Genomic DNA, 19,432 nt, shown 5'->3' on the forward strand with positions numbered 1-19,432 from the left:
AAAATCAGAAAGCAATGAGGGAATTAGTATTTTATAGCTGCTATAATATGTGACATCAGGAATTCCTTTATAAACCCTCCAAAACATTCAGTACATCTATAATTAGAAACAAACGATAACTTTTGCAAAATAGCTGCAGTACAAGAGGAATAAAAGAACTTCTGATTGTTGTGAATAATTCTGCCTGAAATAAATCAGGCCTGATCCGCGGACCCACCCAGCAACAGCAGCCCGATCAGTGTGTTTTCCCCCCTGATCTCATTCTGTCTGGTGTAGAAGATCTGCACATCAGCAGTTCTGTGTGAGAGGATCGTTCACAGCAGTGACTCCGGTATAGTAGTGTGCGGTACTGATACGTGCTCCTCTACTCCTCTACTCTTACTTACCGATGAATTGTGTAGCAACTGATGGACTGCAGTCAATAATCCTACATTTACAAAACACACCTGTATAGTACGATTATTTATAAATTAATTTATATCGGCATTGTGTGTAGACATTTTTGTCCTGTCTACACTCGATTAATAAAAATACATTAAATAAAAAAAATATATATACATATATACACACACACACACACACACACACACACACACACACACACGTTATACAGTGGTGGATGAAGTACATAAAACATGTATTTGAGTAAAAGTAGAGACTCAGTAAAATGTGACTCCAGTAAAAGTTTTCATTTAAACTTTCACTTCAGTAAAAGTACAAAAGTTTTTGTCTTCAAATGTACTCACGTTTCCAAAGTAGTGATTTATTATAACTCTAATGTTCCTATGATCTTTTTTATCACAAGATTCTTCACTTAATCACCTCAGTTTTTGTGTAAAGACTCGAATGTGACTCTCAGCACACTGATCTATTAATAGAATGATATTAATGACTCAAACACTGATTGATTTCTATTATAATTATCATGAGTGCAGTGAAACTAAACAGAACAAAATGAAATAACAGGATTTAAGAGCAGGCAGTTTCAGTTTAGGTTTATTTTTATTATTCTCTCTAAATGTTCTGCTTGATGTTGAACTGATGCTGAACTGTATGTTGGTGATCAGTAGATTCACCGAGCACCGATCAGAACACGTGTAAAACAGAGCGTGCGCTCGATCCTGATTGGTGACTTGCTGTGTGTTTCACCAGTTACGTTTTATCCTCAGAAATAAAAAGAAACGACTGATTTCACTAAATGTAGTAAAAGTGAGATTTGAGTTTGAAATGTAGTGAAGTTACAGTAAAAATCTCCCCAAATGGAAACACTAAAGTAAAGAATAGATACATAAAAAAAGCTACTTAAGAATGTGAACAAATTACATTTACTTCTACTGTCCACCGCTAAAAATATAATACTGTCTGTTAAAGTGTCGTTTAATCCATTTATTTTTAAAAGAATTCACATTTTTTAAAAGCAGACATGGCTGTAATGTTATACAGCAGGTAAAATATACATCGGACGCGAGACGTCCAGCAGTACAGGGGCTGAAAAAACCCCAGTGATTGCAATACAGTGCAGCGGTAACAGTGTTCTGAACAGGTTCATGAGGAAACTCCAGTGACAAGTCCATGTGTTTTTTTAAGACAAGTGTGTGTGTGTGTGTGTGTGTGTGTGTGTGTGTGTGTGTGTGTGTGTATTAGAGCTCTGTGGCAGGGCCCCATTCCGTGTCATCGGATTCATCTCCATCATTGTTATACTCATCGCTGTTCTCTGAACTGTCGCTGCCTCTGATCTGAGTTCTTCGCATCAACATTGCTTCATGATGTGCCAAACTGGAATCAGACAAAATAGAAAAGTCAGACAATTGTTGGTGGTTTGTTCAGAGAATGGTGAGAAAATATTGCTTGCACTTACACAACTAAAGGAGTTTTGGGTTGGTCTTCCATGCGAGTCTAAATAAAGAAAAATACACAAACATTTTGTGTTTGATTTCAGTTCCATATTTCAGGATGTGAAACGTGTACAGATGTGATACCTGTTCTAGTTTCTGCTCTATGACGGACAGAGTGACGGGTGGTGGGCTCTCGCGAGGGAGCGATGTGGGATCTGGAGCTCTGAATTCTGGAGGTCCTTCAGAGCCGGGTGTGCTGGGGTGGTCGGGCTCGCCACTGAAGTCCGAATCTGTGAAACTGCGTGTTGCATTGTCCAGCTGAGAGGCTTGGGGTTCAGGGTTATAGCGAATAGGAGGGGCGTGTTGAGGGGGTAGAGTATAGTCAGGGTCCTCCTCCTCTTCATAATAGGGCCCAGGCTCAGGGCTAGGTGTCTGCTGTGCAGCTGGTTCTGAGGAGCGAGCCAACGCAGAGGTCCGACGCCACTTCGTGTCCGGTTGGCTGAGAACCGGCTCCTCCAGGTCCTCATTGTCTGTGTAGGTCTCGCCGTCAGTGTAGGGCTCACCGTCTGTGTCCTCATAATCGCTGGCACCACTGAGGTAGTCGGAGGTATCATTACGGTTGAACACGTCCAGGTCCTCATTGACACCTCCCTCCAACTACACACATTATAATCTCATTAATACAACAATCCATGCAGGACACATTTAAAAGACATTATTGCGTATCCCTGAGCACATTCCTGTACCTGTACATGCCTTTACCTTCACTGTGTTTGTTAGTGGCCCAAATACTCAAAATTGTCTAATATTTGCACAATAAAGTTTATTATATTAAATGGACATTTTTACAGAACTATGCATAATTAGTGAACTATGCTCATAGACTAAATGCCTGATGTTTACTACTGGGTAAAATATACACAATTTTAAGTTTATAAAAGTGGCATTTATTTACACAATTATATCATTATCTTTACATCATTAACATTATATATATATATATATATATAAAATAAGAAAAAGGATGTACCGTCACTTCTGAGACCCAGACAGGTTTCGACTGCTGCTGCCGGATCTTTTCTTTAAGAATTTCATACCACACATTAGAGGTGGGCTGAAGATCAATGTGTGCTGAGAGAAAAACACACAACACGTTCAGTAAAATACTAAATTATCTTATAAATAAAACAGCTGTACTTATCTTTTGATGATCAGTAATCTGCACATTTATATAATCCAAACCTTATATTTTCTGAAACTATTGTTTAAAGAGCAAAATAAAAAATTACAATAGAATTGTGTTTATCAAAACAAAGGTCTGTAGAAACTCAGCAAATAGTCAAAATATTATTAAACAAAGTTAGATAATAAGCCTGTATGTGTGTGTGTGTGTGTGTGTGTGTGTGTGTGTGTGTGTGTGTACCTGCAAAAAGGTGGCTGTATTGTTTCTTGAGCTTCATGGCCTGACTGTAGAGTTTGCGAGAGCTTTTCTTAGAGTTGGGATCATATCTCTGTCTCATCGTCTTCACGTCTTTGCGGCTGTGTGGCTCCAGGAACAGAACTATGGGGTGATACTGGATGTAACTGAGTCTTTCCACTGCAGTGGGTGTGATGTCCAATAGAGGGTGCTTTTCCTTTAACAAAGAATATTATAAAAACTATTAATTTGATCATTGAAATGAATAGTTGTATAAAGTTTACAGATTAGAGGAGGAAAGATCTAGAATTTTGCTGCAAATCACAGTGTCAGAAGATTACATTTCTATACATGAGCTTAGAGAGAGAGAGAGTGTGTGTGTGTGTGTGTGTGTGTGTGAGTGTGTGTGTGTGTGTGTGTGTGTGTGTGTGTGTGTGTGTGTGTGTGTGTGTGTGTGAGAGAGAGAGAGAGAGTGAGAGAGAGTGAGTGTGTGTGTGTGTGTGTGTGTGTGTGAGTGAGAAAGAGAGAGAGTGTGTGTGTGTGTGTGTGTGTGTGTGTGTGTGTGTGTGTGAGAGTGAGTGAGTGTGTGTGTGTGTGTGTGAGAGTGAGTGAGTGAGTGAGTGAGAGTGAGAGAGTGTGTGTGTGTGTGTGTGTGTGTGTGTGTGTGTGTGTGTGTGTGTGTGTGTGTGTGAGAGAGAGAGTGTGTGTGTGTGTGTGTGTGTGTGTGTGTGTGTGTGTGTATTGTATTTGCAATTGTGTTTTCCATATGTGTATAGACTGTGACATAATCCAAACAATTGTAAATTTTGCGTTACGATTTCGCGGATGCAGAAGTTGCCGCCAAATTTCAAATAGAAAAGCAAAGTCTAGTTCAACTGGTGAGTTATGACCATGTCATATTTAATAAACAATATTTATTATCATGTCTCCTTTTTAACTTTCTCTGCGTCACGTGTGTAACCTGCCTTGAATTTCCGATGCCTTGCATTAAAAGCTGTCAATCAAGTGTCAGGGGTGGGACTGTATTATTGGGCGTGTTTGTATTGGGACGTGACATCACTCGCACTCGACAGCCAAGAGAGCTAATGCCAGTAATAGACGATTTTGCGGAATGTTTTGAACAATGGAGATATTTGTGAAATTGTGGGACATTATGATGCTCATGCAAGACATTACTGATCTTATTCTTCATCAAGGCCACGGACTCATTTCACCTGTCCAAAACTAAATTGCTTCTGAGTTAAAGGAAATTCCAACCATTCTGCTAAATCGTCTATCTCACACCTGAACTTCCAGCCAATCACAATCCACTACCACACCTGAGCAGGGTGTAAATATTTAATCATGTTTACCTTTTCTGCGATTGTTTTCACTGTGTCTAGTTTAATGACAGACGGTGCGTCTCCTCCATTCCTGGGCACCATTTCTGCAACAACACACAGCAAACACACTCTTTCATCAGTTCTATAAGGTATAAAACATTTAGCATTTTATAGAAATAAAAATATGAAACCTACCTGCCACCTCAAAATCATTAGGCATTTCTTTGGCTAGTTTCTCATTTGCGATGTCGTTTAGGGGACCCGTGATGACAATCGGGCGTTTAAAATTAGCTGGAACAACAGAAACACATCATAAGACTGAAATAATTGTAATTATTAATAGGTGCACTGCCCATGCTGTTCTTCTCTCACTTTCAACAGTAAAATCAACTCAAATACTCACCTTCCTTCAGCACAACCTTCTCATATGCTGGAAATCGGCCCTGAATGGTCAGTTGAAGAAGGTCGTCTCGTGTTCTTCTGACAGGCTTCTTGGCCCCTCTGAGACCTCGCAGTTTCCAAAACTCTGCTCTGGGAGCTGAAGCCTGGCGTTCTGCCATCTGGATCCTCTGAGTCTGCTCGGCAAGGGCTAGACTTTCAGCTCTGACACACACACACCCACACCCACACACACACACACACACACACACACACAGTGTTCAGCTTTTACTGCACACACAACAATGATTTGATATTGCAGATGAATTTTCTGGTAACATGTTATTTATGAAAGGCAGGACATGAAGCTGTTATGCACACATGTCCTGTCCTCCAAAGGGCTTTTCTCTAACAGCAGCTCTGACAGAAGCTCCAGTGAAGAGTAAGGAGTCTCCAGGATCAGAACACACTCACACAAAGCTGTGCTGTGAGTTATAAAGTCTGTGGACAGCAGGGTTTTTTCAGACTACGATCACCACAAACACTCGCGTCTCCATCAGTGAACAGGTGAGAACCTCAACAATGATGGATCTGTAATGAATATATGGTGTTTATATTATACATATTATAATGGATATTTGGTGTCACCACGAGAAGGACAAGGTTCTCTTTTAAGTCTGGTTCCTCTCAAGGTTTCTTCCTTGTCCTATCTCATCTTTATATTTGTATCTAATAATTTCTATTAAGCTGCTTTGTAACAGTGTCCATTATTAAAAGAACCATACAAATAAAATTACATAGAACTAAAAGTAGGATTGGGGTGAGAATTCTACAGACCACAAAATTCAGGAACAGGGTTCGGTCCAGTAAAGGGACCTTGTAATGGCAAATTCTACACAGAATCTGATGCTTCCAACTTTGTGTTAACAGTTTGGGGAAGAACCACATATAACGTTCAGGTGTCCACAAACGTGTAATTGGTACGTATATTAGCGGAGAGAAGAGATCGGACGTCGCTACATAATAGAACAGACGTTTATAAACTACTCTGTTATAAATAGGAAAAATGTTTAGTGTTTTTTTGTAACCATATGAACAGTGGCTGCTTTTCTCCCACCTGGTCTGGTTGGGAATAGTGCCCTTGTCCAGCTCATAGAGGTTGGTTCCCATCCGAACAGCTAACCAAGTTCCCAGTTTCCCACGATGCATCGTGTCCACCACACGGAAAACCTCTCCTCGAGTGAAGCGCAGACCGTGGGTCTCATCTGGCTCATGGTCAAAGTGGGTGCGGATGTAAAAGGAGTCGCCCAGGTTGGACTTCAGGATCTTCTTATAAACTGGAAAAATAAACTGTACATCAGCATCACTGCAGCGTTAACACTCTGCTTATCATTCTGAGAAGCTCCATACACTTTACACACTGCGTGACTTATACACAACTGCTGATCTATATTTGAGATGTGTACTGACTGTCCATTTTATTCTGTGTGAGCATCTCAATGCGTCCTCCAGAGCGAATGTTCATCAGAAACATGGCGGCCTCTTCTCTGGTGAAGTGATTAAAGTCAACCCCATTGACCTGAACAACAATAAAACACTGAGCGTTAAATGAACACACAAGGAAACAGAAAGTAAAGTGAAGAAGTGGAAATAAAACCCAACCTGCAGAATCTGATCCCCCTCTCTCATGCCCTCATTCTGAGCAGGGCTGTTAGGCTGGAGGCCTCCGACAAAAATGCCCACATCATTGCCACCTACAAGCCGGAGACCCAGACTGCCCTCCTTCACAAACCCCACCATCTTCTGGTCTGAGCTGTAGCTGCAGTGGAAAAAAGATTTTCAAGCAAATTCAAGTGAAATTCAGTGTGTTCACACCCCAACACTAGTGTATATGCTGAACATTGCTTACCCTAGAGCAGGTGTAGATCCTGCATCAGGTGGGAGCGAGTAGAGAGGTTCTTCTACAGGCTTGGCTGAATACATGAGCAACAAACACAATATTAGTGCTAATTCAGGAGAACCACTGCACACTCCTTTACCTGCCTTTAGTTTGATCTAAAGGAAAATAAAATCCCTCAGGAGCATGAACATCACCGACCTGCTTAATCTCATCCTTAATAAGTTACTAATGACATACTGAGTGCACAATCATCCATTAGACGGGGTTTAATAGGTGAAGCTTTGATACGTACCCTTCAGCCTGGTGTGGTTTCTGGAGATGAATCCTGATGGATCAGATCGAAGCATGTTGTCGGCCTCCGGCAGACTGCAGGAACAAAGTACAGATAATAAACATCATTTACCTGCACGAAGCATTCCTGCAGTACAGACGTATACATTTCTCCTGGATAAAATTTATACTGCCAGTGTGTAGAGCAAAAATATGGGAGTAACACAGGAGTAGAGGATTTAACATGCTCTGTGTTTCAGCTTTTAATCTGTGCGTGTGTGTGCGTGTGTGTGTGCGTGCATGTCTGTATGTGTGCATGTGTATGTGTGGGTGTGTGTGTGTGTGTGTGTGCGTGTGTGTGTGTATATGTGTGTGTGTGTCTGTGTATGTGTGCGTGTGTATGTGTGCGTGTGTCTGTATATGTGTGCGTGTGTATGTGTGCGTGCGTGTGTATGTGTGTATGTATGCGTGCATGTCTGTATGTGTGCGTGCGTGTGTGCGTGTGTGTGTGCATGTCTGTATGTGTGCATGTGTGTGTGTGTGTGTGTGTGTGTGTGTATATATGTATGTGTGTGTGTGTGTCTGTGTATGTGTGTGTATGTGTATGTGTGTGTATGTGCGTGTGTATGTGTGCGTGCGTGTGTATGTGTCTGTATGTGTGCGTGTCTGTATGTGTGCGTGCGTGTCTGTATGTGTGCGTGCGTGTGTGTCTGTATATGTGTGCATGTGTATGTGTGCGGGGGTGTGTGGTGTGTGTGTGTATGTATGTGTGTGTGTGTGTGTGTGTTTATGTATGTGTGCGCATGTGTGTGTGTGTATGTGTGTGTGCGTGTGTGCGCGTGCGTGTTTGTGTGCAGCAGACAAGAAGGCTAAAAAAACACACACACACACACACACACACACACACACACACACACACACACACACACACACACACACACACACACGGAGCAGGAAGGAAATGTAAATGTTTATACACTGTAATTGATCTGACTGTACAGACTCTGTCCACTCGCAGGAAATATTTTCTTTAAATAAATAAAAGCTGAAGTAAAGAATGAAGTTGTTTTGATCAGCATTTAAATTAAAATCTTACAAAAACCTTTAAAGCAGCTGTTAGCTTCAATACAGTGTCTCCGTATGTCTCTGAATGTCTCTGAATGTAAAATAAAGGAGGTTCCTTTGAGATGATGTTTGAAACGTACCTGTGATTGCTGTCGTGATCAGTGCTGCCTGATCTCCAGGGTGGAGAAGGTGTTCTCTCAGACAGAGGGACGTCTGGGGATTGAAAAGTAGAACAGAGTTGAAGACACTGAGGTGTAAATATCAGTAGTGTGCAGATGAGTGATGTGTTGGTGTACAGACCAGGAGAAGGTCTGGGAGGTGAGGAGGCTCTGTAACGATGCTCTGGTCTGCTTTGAACTGATGGCACTTGAGTTGGAGTAACAGCTCTGAAACAAAAGAAATGTTTAATTCAACTCAAAATACAAAAAGCGCATGTTTAATAGGAACTTTTTTCTCCGTCCTGCTCCTGTGTGAGGAACAGACAGATCACGATAACAGCATTTCTGTTCTCTTTGAAGCAAGATTTAGGTGGAATTCTCACTCGTGTGGATTTGTGACATCTGGACTGGGAACCACTGGATAACTTGCATCTGACTCCGACTCCGACGGACCTGAGCAGATAAAAACACGTCCTCATGTACAGTGAAATCGATCTGTTCAATTAACTTCTCCATTTAGTTCCTCAAGTACATTACGCTCACCTCTCCTGATGGGCGTAGAAGGTTTTGACCATTTCGGGGACGTGACCATGGGAGCTAGTGATATCTCGGGCGTGGCCCTGCTGAAGAGGAAGAGGAAGAGGTGAATGAGTGATAGGGAGGATTTTATTATGTGTCCAGTGACATGGAGGGAAACATGAAAGATAAAAATCACAGAGAATTAAAGAAGCCTGAATGAGGTAGTAATGGGGTGGAGTCCATTTTGTCCACACGTGTGTGTGTGTGTGTGTGTGTGTGTGTGTGCGTGCGTGTGTCTGTCTGTATATACATACACACACACACACACACACACACACACACGCACACACACGCACACACATATGCGTGTGTGCGTGTGTCAATTGTGAAGTTTCAGTGTGTGGCTTCTGATAGCACAATAATGGTAATTATTATTATTATTATTATTATTATTATTATTATTATTATTATTATGGTAATCGACATCAACCCAGTTTATGATTCATATGAAAATTTCCTAAAACTTCAGATTTTATATAAAAGTTTATAAATTCCAAGTGAAATGAAAAACGAATTCTGTGATTGTCATGTGGTTTTAATAAAAATTATACAGTGGTTTACTTAAGAATGCTGAATTATTCCCATTAAAGCCTGAAGTCTTTTAATATCAAATAAAAAATGATAGAATATTTAAATAAATTATGAATAAAATTCCTCAGGAATCTCTAATGGTAAGAAACAGGATCACATTTTGCTCCACACCTGAACCCATTTCTCTGAACACACCTGAATACTGAAACTCATCACATGATCATGTTCACTATTTCTGTGAAATCTACAGAATTTCCTGTAATCTGGTGATCATCTAGCAGAGCAAAATCAATGCAAATACAGTCACATATACAATGTGATTCGGTTGTTTTTATTTAAGATCACACATTTATTACACTGAAGCAGAATGCGACAAAAATATCCAAACAATCACAAACATTTGGAAGCCAGGTAAACAATATTATATAGTATATATATAAAAAACAAAAACAATGCACATAATATCCTACATACCACAAAAACATGTAAACAAAATATCTTTAATTATAAAATAAAATGAAATCTCGAATGCCCAGTAGATAAGTGGTCCTGTATGCGAGGTTCTTGCTGGTGAATGAGGAGGCTGAAAGACCTCCCTCATCAGTACCTGTATCTGTTGCGTGAGTCCTGGCTGGACAAGGTTCCCTGTCTGAGAGCTGTTCCTGAACTTTCATCTGACTCGGACTCGGACACATCTGCAGAAACACACAATTAGCTTTAAAACCAACATCCTGAACCTGGGGCATGAAAATGGGAGAAAAGGGAAGTGGAAAAGGGGTGGAAAATGGAAAATGTAGAAGGAAGGGTCTCACCTCGTGGTGGGGGTCTGTAAGGGGAGGAGCCATGGCTCAGGAGGTCCAGGGAACGGCTGCGAGATGATGACTTCAAGCCGGCTTGGGGAAGATCAGGGAGAACCCTGGAAGAGGGAGGAGAAGGACAGAGTCACAGTCTGGAGTCTAAACACTACATGTTTACTGTATAATTAATATTAATGAAGTGTGTTTCAAAAGACTGCAAATAAGTCATGTGTGCTAGAAAATGTTATTTAGGATGTGGGGTGTGTGTGTGTGTGTGTGTGTGTGTGTGTGTGTGTGTGTGTGTGTATAAGCTGCAAGGTGAAATGCAGTGATGATGATGATGTAACTGTAGGATAAAAGCTCGATACACCACAGAGAAAAAGGTTTAAATCGGTTTAAAGGCTTCAGATACAGAGGTATTTAAAGGGATCATGGTTGTAGAAGCTCTTACTTGTATCTGGTCTGAACATCAGTCCTGGGACTCTCACGTCTTGGGGTTGGAGATGCACTGTGGTCCGAATCCGACTCTGAAACAACTAAAATGCAGAACACATGCAGATTCCTTGATTTAAGACAAGAACATGAACTGAAACTCTGAAGCCATTAGAAACATGGCCGACTGTAGTGTGTAAGTTGTAAAGGACGGACCTTTTTGTGGCCGAGGTAACGAGTGGGAGGTGCGAGGAGCGTTCCAGTTTAAATTAACAGGAGAAGCTCGAGGATTGGGCAGTGCAGAGACTCCAGAAAGCACTCTGTAACAACAGTGACTCCTTTACTCTCATATTAAACACAATCTCAGTGTACAGGTTTATGTGTAATAATGCCTGAGGTCCATCACTGTACCTGTACCGGTCTCTGCTGTCAAGGCTGTTGTGTTTAGACGAAGGAGGAGGAGATTTGCTGTGGTCTGATTCGGACTCAGACGAGACTACACAGGTAATGATCATTATTATTATTATTATTATTATAACAAAGAGTTCTTCACATTTAGAGAGTCTTTAGCTTGTAAAATACATTTCCATTTGTACAAAATGAACGGAATTTTCTTTTTTATATTTAACATATTAATCCGATTATAAACAATATGGCCGTCAGATTATAAGTGAGGTGAGTGTAAACATCTGACTGATCAGTTTGGTTGTTGGTATGAGAGTTCAGTATTCTGACCTCTGCGTCGTGGCATTGCGTAGGAGATGGGCTGCGTCTTGTTGGAGCGCAGTTGAGGTGAATCACGAGCTTTTGAGGATGGAGGAACCTCAGCACGGTTTCTAAAACACAAAAGACTAATCTGTAGCATGTGTCACATTTTCTCCTTCAGCATCTCAAACCTGATCATTGTGTGTGTGAACATTGGGGGGTGGGGGGGGTGGGGGGGTGTACCTGCGAGTGCGACGTTCTCGAGTCGGTGGACGAGATGTTCGACTCCTAACAGGGCTGTCCGTGTCCAGATCAGAAATTTCTAATGGGAAAATATTTACGCACGTTTTCTTCACCTTTATAAAACATTCCCGCTGAACGCAGCAGAATTTTATTTCATATTGATACATTTTTAGCGACTCACCCTCCAGCTCTGAACTGCTGCCGCCGCTCCTCTCCGCCGTGCTGTGCTGAGGACTGTCCTCCACCTCAGGGATACTGACCAAGAACTTCCTGTTGTCTCTCAGAACCACCATGGTGAGTTTTCCTTTTGATTTCTCCACCAGGTGCTTGGTCTCCAGCAGGGAGAGGTTTTCTGTAGTCATTCCATTAATCTAAAGAGAATTTTAACCAATTTTCAAGTTTAAACTTTTTAAAATCAATAATCAGGTTAAATTTGTATTTAGTTCATCTTGTAAAAGGAAAACATCTGACCTTGAGAACAAGATCTCCTTCCTGTAGTGTGCCTTCTTTCGCAGCCAGCCCAGTGGGGGTCATGTGCTTGATAAAGATCTGACTGCCCAACTTCATCCCATACTCTAATAGAGACAGACACAGAACAGAAAGCACAGAACATTAAAACCCACAGAACTGATACCAGCGTTTATGAAAATTAGATTTAAAATCAAAAGATGTAAAATATATGCATGTTATTGAAATCCTTTACAGGTTCTCCTGCTTCTCCTGGAGTACTTCCTGTGCTTCCTGGTCAGAAACACACAGTGTGCACGGAAGGACGTACTCCAGGAGCAAAGTTGAAAAACCAGTTAATAAAATCCATCCCTCCTTCTGAGGGGCACGTCCCCTCACCGTCTGTTGGCTTGAGCTTCACTAGTGTGGCTCTGATGGGTTTTTCTGCACTGTCCTGACTGGGAAGTCTCTTGAAGCCAGACATGAGTGGCAGGTCGTGGCCGTTGCGTTCAGGTGTGGTACTTCGAGGACGGCGTCCGTACCCAGAGTCTGACCCGTACCGAGGTTTCCGCTCGTATCCATCATCCAGCAGGTTTGACTGTGAGGAAGCTCGTGTAGGTCTACCACTCACTGGGACCTGGACTGTGCGAGGCCTCTTCACTGTCTGCAAAACACAACACCACCATATGAACTCTTTTATTCGTATGAACAGTTCGCAGTGGACACAAAGCTCTGGGTTCTGGGGTTGTTCTCACAATGTTAGCAGTTTTGCCGCAGCGCTTGAGATGCTGAATGGTGTTCTGAGACGTGGAGTTCTCCACTGAAATCCCATTCACCATCACTATCTGATCCCGGGTCCTGTACACACAACAATATTATGGACTGAATTAAATCTGCATGAAAAAACACAAACAGTGCTGCGATTACAGAGCGAAACAAAACCATCCTCAACAATCTTCCGATTAGAATCTTTTACAGTGTTCTTACCGGTCACGAGCGGCTCCAAGGATTCCAGAGATTTAAGATAATCTAAGAACTATTGCAGTAGTTTCAAATGTCAACAGTAGGACTTTAGAGTTAAGGCAAAACCTAATAGAAAACCAATGTAAACAAAAGCAATGGTGCAATACAATACAGAAACGACTTCCTGATCAGAGTTACACAATGATCACACACTGATCCATCATTTATTATCAAACATTATCAATTCTTTTCTTTTTGCCAGAATGGAGAATTGAAAACAGCACACTAAGGTGTTTGGGCTTGTAGGTTTTTATACACAAACACGACAGGTTGGACCAGATTAGCCTGGAGCAGTAGGAGGAAGTGATGTGTGGGTGAAGGACTCACTGTAATCTCCCCATCGCTGGGCCACTGGGTATCACATCAGAGACGATCACAGCTGTGCCCCCGCTTCCTGGGTTTGGTTTGTCTCTCCCACCTGAGATAGCAAAACCAAAACCCATCTTGGGATCCTATTAGAGGAACAAAGAAGAGGAGGTGTGGAGAAGGAATGATACCAGAAAAACATCTCCATATTGTAACACAGGACCTAAACAGGTCACATGATCTGAGACGATAAAAAATGCAGGGTGTGTCCTGCTGAGAGAAATACGGCTTTTCTGGTCCACTAAACACTCACTCGCTTCACGTTTCTTCATCAGCGTGTACCAGGTTTCACTTATTAACTCTTCAGGAATCATAAAGTAACAGTAAAGTGTAGAGAAGTGTAAAGGAAAACTTACTTTGTTCAGCGTCACCGTGTGCTGCTCCCATATCGTCATTTCCTCCATGTCTGCCTTCAAAAAATAAAACAGGTTTGATTTGAAAAGCTCCACACACTGACTCAAAACTGCTCCATGAGAGAAACACAAACTGTGGCGAAACCAAGCGAAGGTCTAATCAAAGGCCTCCGAGTTTTTCCTCCCACTCCCTGAATTAGAGGAAGAGTGACTCAGCCTGAGCCTGTTCTCACCTGCTCACCACATTCCTGGAGGGCAGGTAGAGAGCGAGAGAGGGGGCGGAGCCTGAAACACGACACCCCCGACACACACACACACACACACACACACACACACACACACACACACACTTCCAGTCTCTGTGCACATTCTCCTCATGGCCAGCATTCCAGCTGGTTTCATCATGCAACACTTCAGACTGATACCAAGACGTCTCTCTCGATCACTCTCACCTGAACTGCAGCACAAACAAACACGAAACCAATACCGAGCCACAAATATCAGTTTTACCCAAACTTCCTGCTCAGGGTTTTTCTCCCGGCTCTAAAGTTCACTGAAATGAAACCACGCATGTTTCAGACAACACATGCAGATCAGGACAAAAAACCCAAACAGAATAAAGATCACAAAGAGAAGTACCGTAATTTCCGGACTATTAAACGCACCCATATATAAGCTGCAACCTCTGAATTTGACAAAGATTTTTATTTTGAACATAAATACTCCGCACTTGTCTATAAGCCGCAGGTGTCTACACTGAAACTAATGAACTTTACACAGGCTTTAATGAAAGACAGTGTCTGTTACACGGTGTAACTTGTGAAATATGTTGTGGCTCCTTCCTTTCACAACTATTTCTCTCGGGAGTTTATCTTTTTGCATCGTCGTGCGTTTAAAAATCGCCACCGGTAAAAGTTTTTTCTTCCGAAGCCGTGCAGCTCAGAACACAGGTGAGGTGCGTTTTTCCGTTTCTGTTCGGAAATTTCATTGGTCTAATTTTCTGGGGTTCAGTTTTTTGGCTTGAAGTTTGTGAAACCAGGAAAAACCCAGGAAAAATTCATAAGTAAGCCGCTTCGTTGTTTAAGCTGCGGGGTTCAAAACGTGGGAAAAAAGTAGCGTCTTATAGTCCGAAAAATACAGTAACTTAAAAAAAAAATACATAATACAGCATTTAAAACCGTGAATGTAAATCTATAATCATTAATACGAGCAGAACAGATCTGAACCAGCTGAAATCATCTGCTCAGACCTCTGAAAGTTCCTAAAGTTCCTCATCTACACCAACGTTTTTTTTGTCTAAAATCTTTACTAGAAACACAACTGAGCTTTTCAGAAACGTCAACAGCATGTTCTTTTCCTGGAACTCAGAGGTGACTGCGCTGCTTCATGTTTTGACAAAACAGTAATCAGGTCAAATTCACAGCACTGATCTTCAGTGTTACAGAACTGCAGAACCACCAGGTCACCATGACTGTAGATCAGATATAAAACACTCTTCACTGTCAGATTAATGTGAGGACTTTTTTTATTTCACTACAGTAAAACTCTGATCTCACACACACACACACACACACACACACACACCCCCCCTTAAACAAAAATATCCTGAAATAAATCTTCTCTATTTCCCAATTCCTAAACTTTCTTCTATTTACACGACCACTAGAAGCTTTTATGGGATTTGAGACATGTGACGGTTGCTTTTTTTTAATGCATCAAACTCAGTAAAAGAAAAGAGAAAAACACAGTAATGTGACAGTGAATCAGTGGATGAAGTTCTTTGGAAAATCTTGTGTAAGAAGGAGAACAGGAGAGATGATGTGATCAGACTCCCTCACCCCCACTCACACATGGAGGTGGAGGTTTGATGGTTTGGGGTTGTTTCTGAGCAGTGAAGGTTCCGGAAAGTGAAAGTGAACCATTACGGCTCCTATTCCACACTTCACCACTGTGCAGTTCCGTCTGGACTGCGGCTCATTGGAACCAAATTCACCGTACAACAAGACGATGAGACGAAGCAACGAATACGTCGGAGTTCTGTACACGTTATTTAGAGAGCAGACAGACGTCTGGAGTGATATCTATCATGGAACCACCTGCCCAGTCACCGCACCTCAATCCTATTGAACTGCTCCGAGATAAAGAAGAATCTCCATCTAGTGAAGAACATCTCTGTATAGTTTTATAAGAGACACAGCAAAATATTTCAGCTGCACGTTTGGAGAACAAACTGTCCAAACTGGTCTTCTGGTCTTACATTATTGATTATGAGGTTTGACCATAAGGTATCTACTATCCATCATATGCTGTGCACTTTACCAACCTGGTAGGTCATTCTCCTCTGAACCTCTGCAGAACAACTGGATTTTGGACCATTTTGTATAAACTCCAGACCGTTATGTGTGAAAACCCCAGGAGATCAGTAGATGTAAACTGAAGCTCTTGACCTCTACATGAGTTTCTGATTTGCTGACTGAAAAACTGCAGGTGTATTTAATAAAGTTATCAGTACATACAAATAAATCTCATTTAAACATCTAAAGTGATCATATTCTACATTATATAAATAAACATAACCAAACTTTCTGTTTACTTATTTAATAATAACCCACAGGTGCTCGATAGGGTTCAGATTTGATTACTCCATCACCTTTACCTCTATCACCACTCCATCACCTTCACCTTCAGCTTTCTTTAGCAAGGCAGTTTTCATCATGGTGGTGTGTTTGGGTTTGTTATTCTGTTGCAAAACAGCGGTTCAGTCCAGTTTCTGAAGGGAAGAGCATCATGTTCTGCTTCAGAATTTCACAGTACATGTTGGAATTCATGTTTCTCTCAATGAACCACAGCATCCCAGAACCAGCAGCACTCATGCAGCCTTGACTGTAGGTAAGACACAATTTTCTTGGTTCTTCTCACCAGGGCGTCACCACACATGCTGGACACCATCTGAGCCAAACAAGTTTATCTTCGTCTCATCAGACCACAGGACATGGTTTCAGTAATTCTTGCTCTTGGACAGGTTGTCTGTTTCTTTTGAGCAGCTTCAGAAGAGGCTCCTTCTGGGGCGACGGCCTGCAAACCGACTTGTTGCAGTGTGTGGCGTACGGTCTGATAACTGACGAGTGGACCTTCTGCTTCTGCAACCTCTAAAGCATTTCTGCAGCACTCAGGCATCTGTTTATTGAAGCAGCTTCTGTGGAACCTGTCTTAGAAAACCTCTGTATGACCCTGAACACTGTACTGTAACTCAGTTTCAGGGTGATACTGATCTTCTTACAGCCTCTGCATCTTTGTGGAGAGCAAAAATTCTAATTCTCAAATCCTCAGGGAGTCTTTACCATGAGGTCCATGTAGAACATCCAGTGGTCAGTATGAGAGAATCGACTCAAAGCACCAAATTGAATCTGCTCTAATACAAGATACACAAATTTGTCTGGTCCTGTCAAGGAGACAAAAACATGGACATGATGAATAGAACATTTACACCATGTACAGCTGTTATCACTGAGGGTGGACTCATTTTTGTTGGCAGTTATTTAGACAATAATGACTGGATGTTATTTTTAGAGGACAGTAAAACTGTACTGATACACAAACTGCACACTGATACTCTAAAATATATCCAACTTCATTTCTATAGTTTTGTCCCTTGAGAAGATGCTAAAATGGTTGCTGAAATGTGGGGGTGTACTCACTTTTGAGAGATACTGTATGTGTATGTGTTCAAGAACATTACAGGAAACTCGATCTGTACATGAGGCTACAGTTCTCTCCAAGCTTACAGACTCTCAGCAAGAAACTGGTTTCCTGAATGAAGCTGTAGTGTGAACATCATCAACCCTCAGGATCTACTACAGAACTCAATCAGGACCAGTGAATAATATGGCTGAATTTTCACATCACAACACTTTCTATGATACACGATATTCATGAAGACCTTTAGGCTAAACAGAGGCAGTGTAACTGTATACTGAATACTCTCTGAAGGGTTCTTCAATGGGTTTTCTGGGGAACCTTGAAAAGCCTATCAAAGAGATAAACATCCAATCAGCTGTTTCCCGCTGAATTATAAGAAAATCCTGTTGTTCATCCTGGTGTTTATTTTACCGAGAGAATTAAGCAGTGGAAGAGTTTGCTGTTGCGGTTGTGGTCATGTGACCCAATCGAATGATGAAATGTTTTATTTACTGAAATGTTATGTGGTGGTGTTGACAGTACAATCTCTAAATACAGACGTGTGTATGACTGAAGACTGTTTCATTATTAGTGTGACACTGAAACTTCACACTTGTGTGATGTTTTATTACATCCGTTTCCTCGTGGTAAAGAGTCAACGAGCAAATCAGAACCCAAATCATTTTAGTGAACAGAATTAAAAGATTTGATTCAGTAGGATGATCTGAACTTGTTCTAGAGAAACTGAAACACAGAGCCCAAGATCTGGAAGACTTTCTCGTCTCAGACACACTAAAGCAACAGCTTCACATCTTCAGAACAGGTGGACGATGTTTCAAACATTACTGCAATATGGCCTTTGGGATGATCAAGAAAATGGCACAAGCAGGTATCGTTACCAGAGATATTTCTGTGCTTGATCAGAGTTCTGTTAGAAAAACAGACCAGAGATGCAAATATCTGTTTATCCGATGTTCAGGAAAAAACGCACACAAAACCGATTGTTTCTGGAGCTAGCTGTTCAACCATGACTACTGTAACCCACATAGAACAACCAGTTCTCCAGTTCACACAGACATGGGAAAGATTTGAATCCAATAAACACATCTCATACCTCACTGTCTGCTCTACCTCAATATCTCAGTTTCTCTCAGCAAGGAATTGAAGAATCTTATTTTGTACAGTACGAAAAATGTTACTTAAATGACAAAAAATGTCACTATACTACTCCAAAAAAAAAATAGTCAACTAGAGGTGCTGGTGCTTCTTCTCACAGTCACACTAACAAACCATATGGCTACCAGGCTTCAGGCAGCAGGTGGAGCGAGGTTCAGTTCAGGTCAGGTCTCTACATGACAAAATTAAAGTGCAATCTAACTGGAATCAACACAAATATAATGAACTACTGTCCTCTTCAAAGTACACAACAGAAGCTGAACTAGAACCGTGTCATCTACAGATAAACAAAATGTGTCTGTGAACTCACCAGGTCTCTGAATCTCACCTCCATGTTCCTCTGAGCTTCACCTTATAACCTCCTGAATATCACATTTCTCCTTGTGTATTACACACTAAATCTGATTGTGCTGATCCTCAGTGAAGCAGACTGATCACGGGGGCTTTGTCCCTGAAAATCACCTTAAACAGAACACACCTGACCGACTGAAGCTCCGCCCACAGGCTTTCCCTTCCCGAGATGCTTTTCAGTGTGGGATTTGTCAGGAAATGAAGGTGGAACATGAACCCCCCTGGTAATTACGTGCTCTCACTGAGGGGAAAAGTGCCTAAGCTGGATCATGACATATGATGGTAATGAACCACCTGGTGACCAGGTTACATGAACAAACGTGCAAAAAAAACAAACAGAAAAAGTCCACATGCTTATAAAGCACCATAAAAATGAATCTAGGAAACCTGTGAAATCTGTATGAAC

At 41.6% G+C, this 19,432-nt stretch overlaps 1 protein-coding gene across 5 annotated transcripts in view; it reads right to left on the reverse strand.

Annotated features, from left to right (window-relative positions):
- Positions 1–1,371: 1,371 nt before the first annotated feature.
- The window catches only part of tjp3 (tight junction protein 3), a 20,220-nt gene continuing 2,159 nt past the window's right edge, over positions 1,372–19,432 (reverse strand). For 2 of the 5 annotated variants that reach the window (XM_046857397.1, XM_046857395.1), the window contains exons 2-31: positions 13,825–13,878; positions 13,430–13,554; positions 12,835–12,937; positions 12,479–12,743; positions 12,104–12,207; positions 11,814–12,003; positions 11,633–11,711; positions 11,420–11,520; positions 11,096–11,180; positions 10,901–11,004; positions 10,704–10,788; positions 10,268–10,371; positions 10,063–10,150; positions 8,889–8,968; positions 8,729–8,798; positions 8,488–8,573; positions 8,328–8,400; positions 7,145–7,218; positions 6,862–6,925; positions 6,615–6,771; positions 6,423–6,531; positions 6,070–6,289; positions 4,978–5,177; positions 4,770–4,865; positions 4,605–4,678; positions 3,259–3,469; positions 2,866–2,966; positions 1,980–2,492; positions 1,859–1,896; positions 1,372–1,776 (exon numbers count right to left, since the gene is read on the reverse strand). In XM_046857397.1, the coding sequence (XP_046713353.1) occupies positions 1,641–1,776; positions 1,859–1,896; positions 1,980–2,492; positions 2,866–2,966; positions 3,259–3,469; positions 4,605–4,678; positions 4,770–4,865; positions 4,978–5,177; positions 6,070–6,289; positions 6,423–6,531; positions 6,615–6,771; positions 6,862–6,925; positions 7,145–7,218; positions 8,328–8,400; positions 8,488–8,573; positions 8,729–8,798; positions 8,889–8,968; positions 10,063–10,150; positions 10,268–10,371; positions 10,704–10,788; positions 10,901–11,004; positions 11,096–11,180; positions 11,420–11,520; positions 11,633–11,711; positions 11,814–12,003; positions 12,104–12,207; positions 12,479–12,743; positions 12,835–12,937; positions 13,430–13,554; positions 13,825–13,872 (3,783 nt within the window). In that variant the 5' untranslated portion in view covers positions 13,873–13,878 and the 3' untranslated portion in view covers positions 1,372–1,640. Of the gene's footprint in view, positions 1,777–1,858; positions 1,897–1,979; positions 2,493–2,865; positions 2,967–3,258; positions 3,470–4,604; positions 4,679–4,769; positions 4,866–4,977; positions 5,178–6,069; positions 6,290–6,422; positions 6,532–6,614; positions 6,772–6,861; positions 6,926–7,144; positions 7,219–8,327; positions 8,401–8,487; positions 8,574–8,728; positions 8,799–8,888; positions 8,969–10,062; positions 10,151–10,267; positions 10,372–10,703; positions 10,789–10,900; positions 11,005–11,095; positions 11,181–11,419; positions 11,521–11,632; positions 11,712–11,813; positions 12,004–12,103; positions 12,208–12,478; positions 12,744–12,834; positions 12,938–13,429; positions 13,555–13,824; positions 13,879–18,985; positions 19,154–19,432 lie in introns of those variants that run through there. The other 3 variants (XM_046857394.1, XM_046857393.1, XM_046857396.1) reach the window with 3 other exon arrangements.

Source organism: Silurus meridionalis, chromosome 9 (assembly GCF_014805685.1).
Source record: "Silurus meridionalis isolate SWU-2019-XX chromosome 9, ASM1480568v1, whole genome shotgun sequence".
Lineage (NCBI taxonomy): Eukaryota > Metazoa > Chordata > Actinopteri > Siluriformes > Siluridae > Silurus > Silurus meridionalis.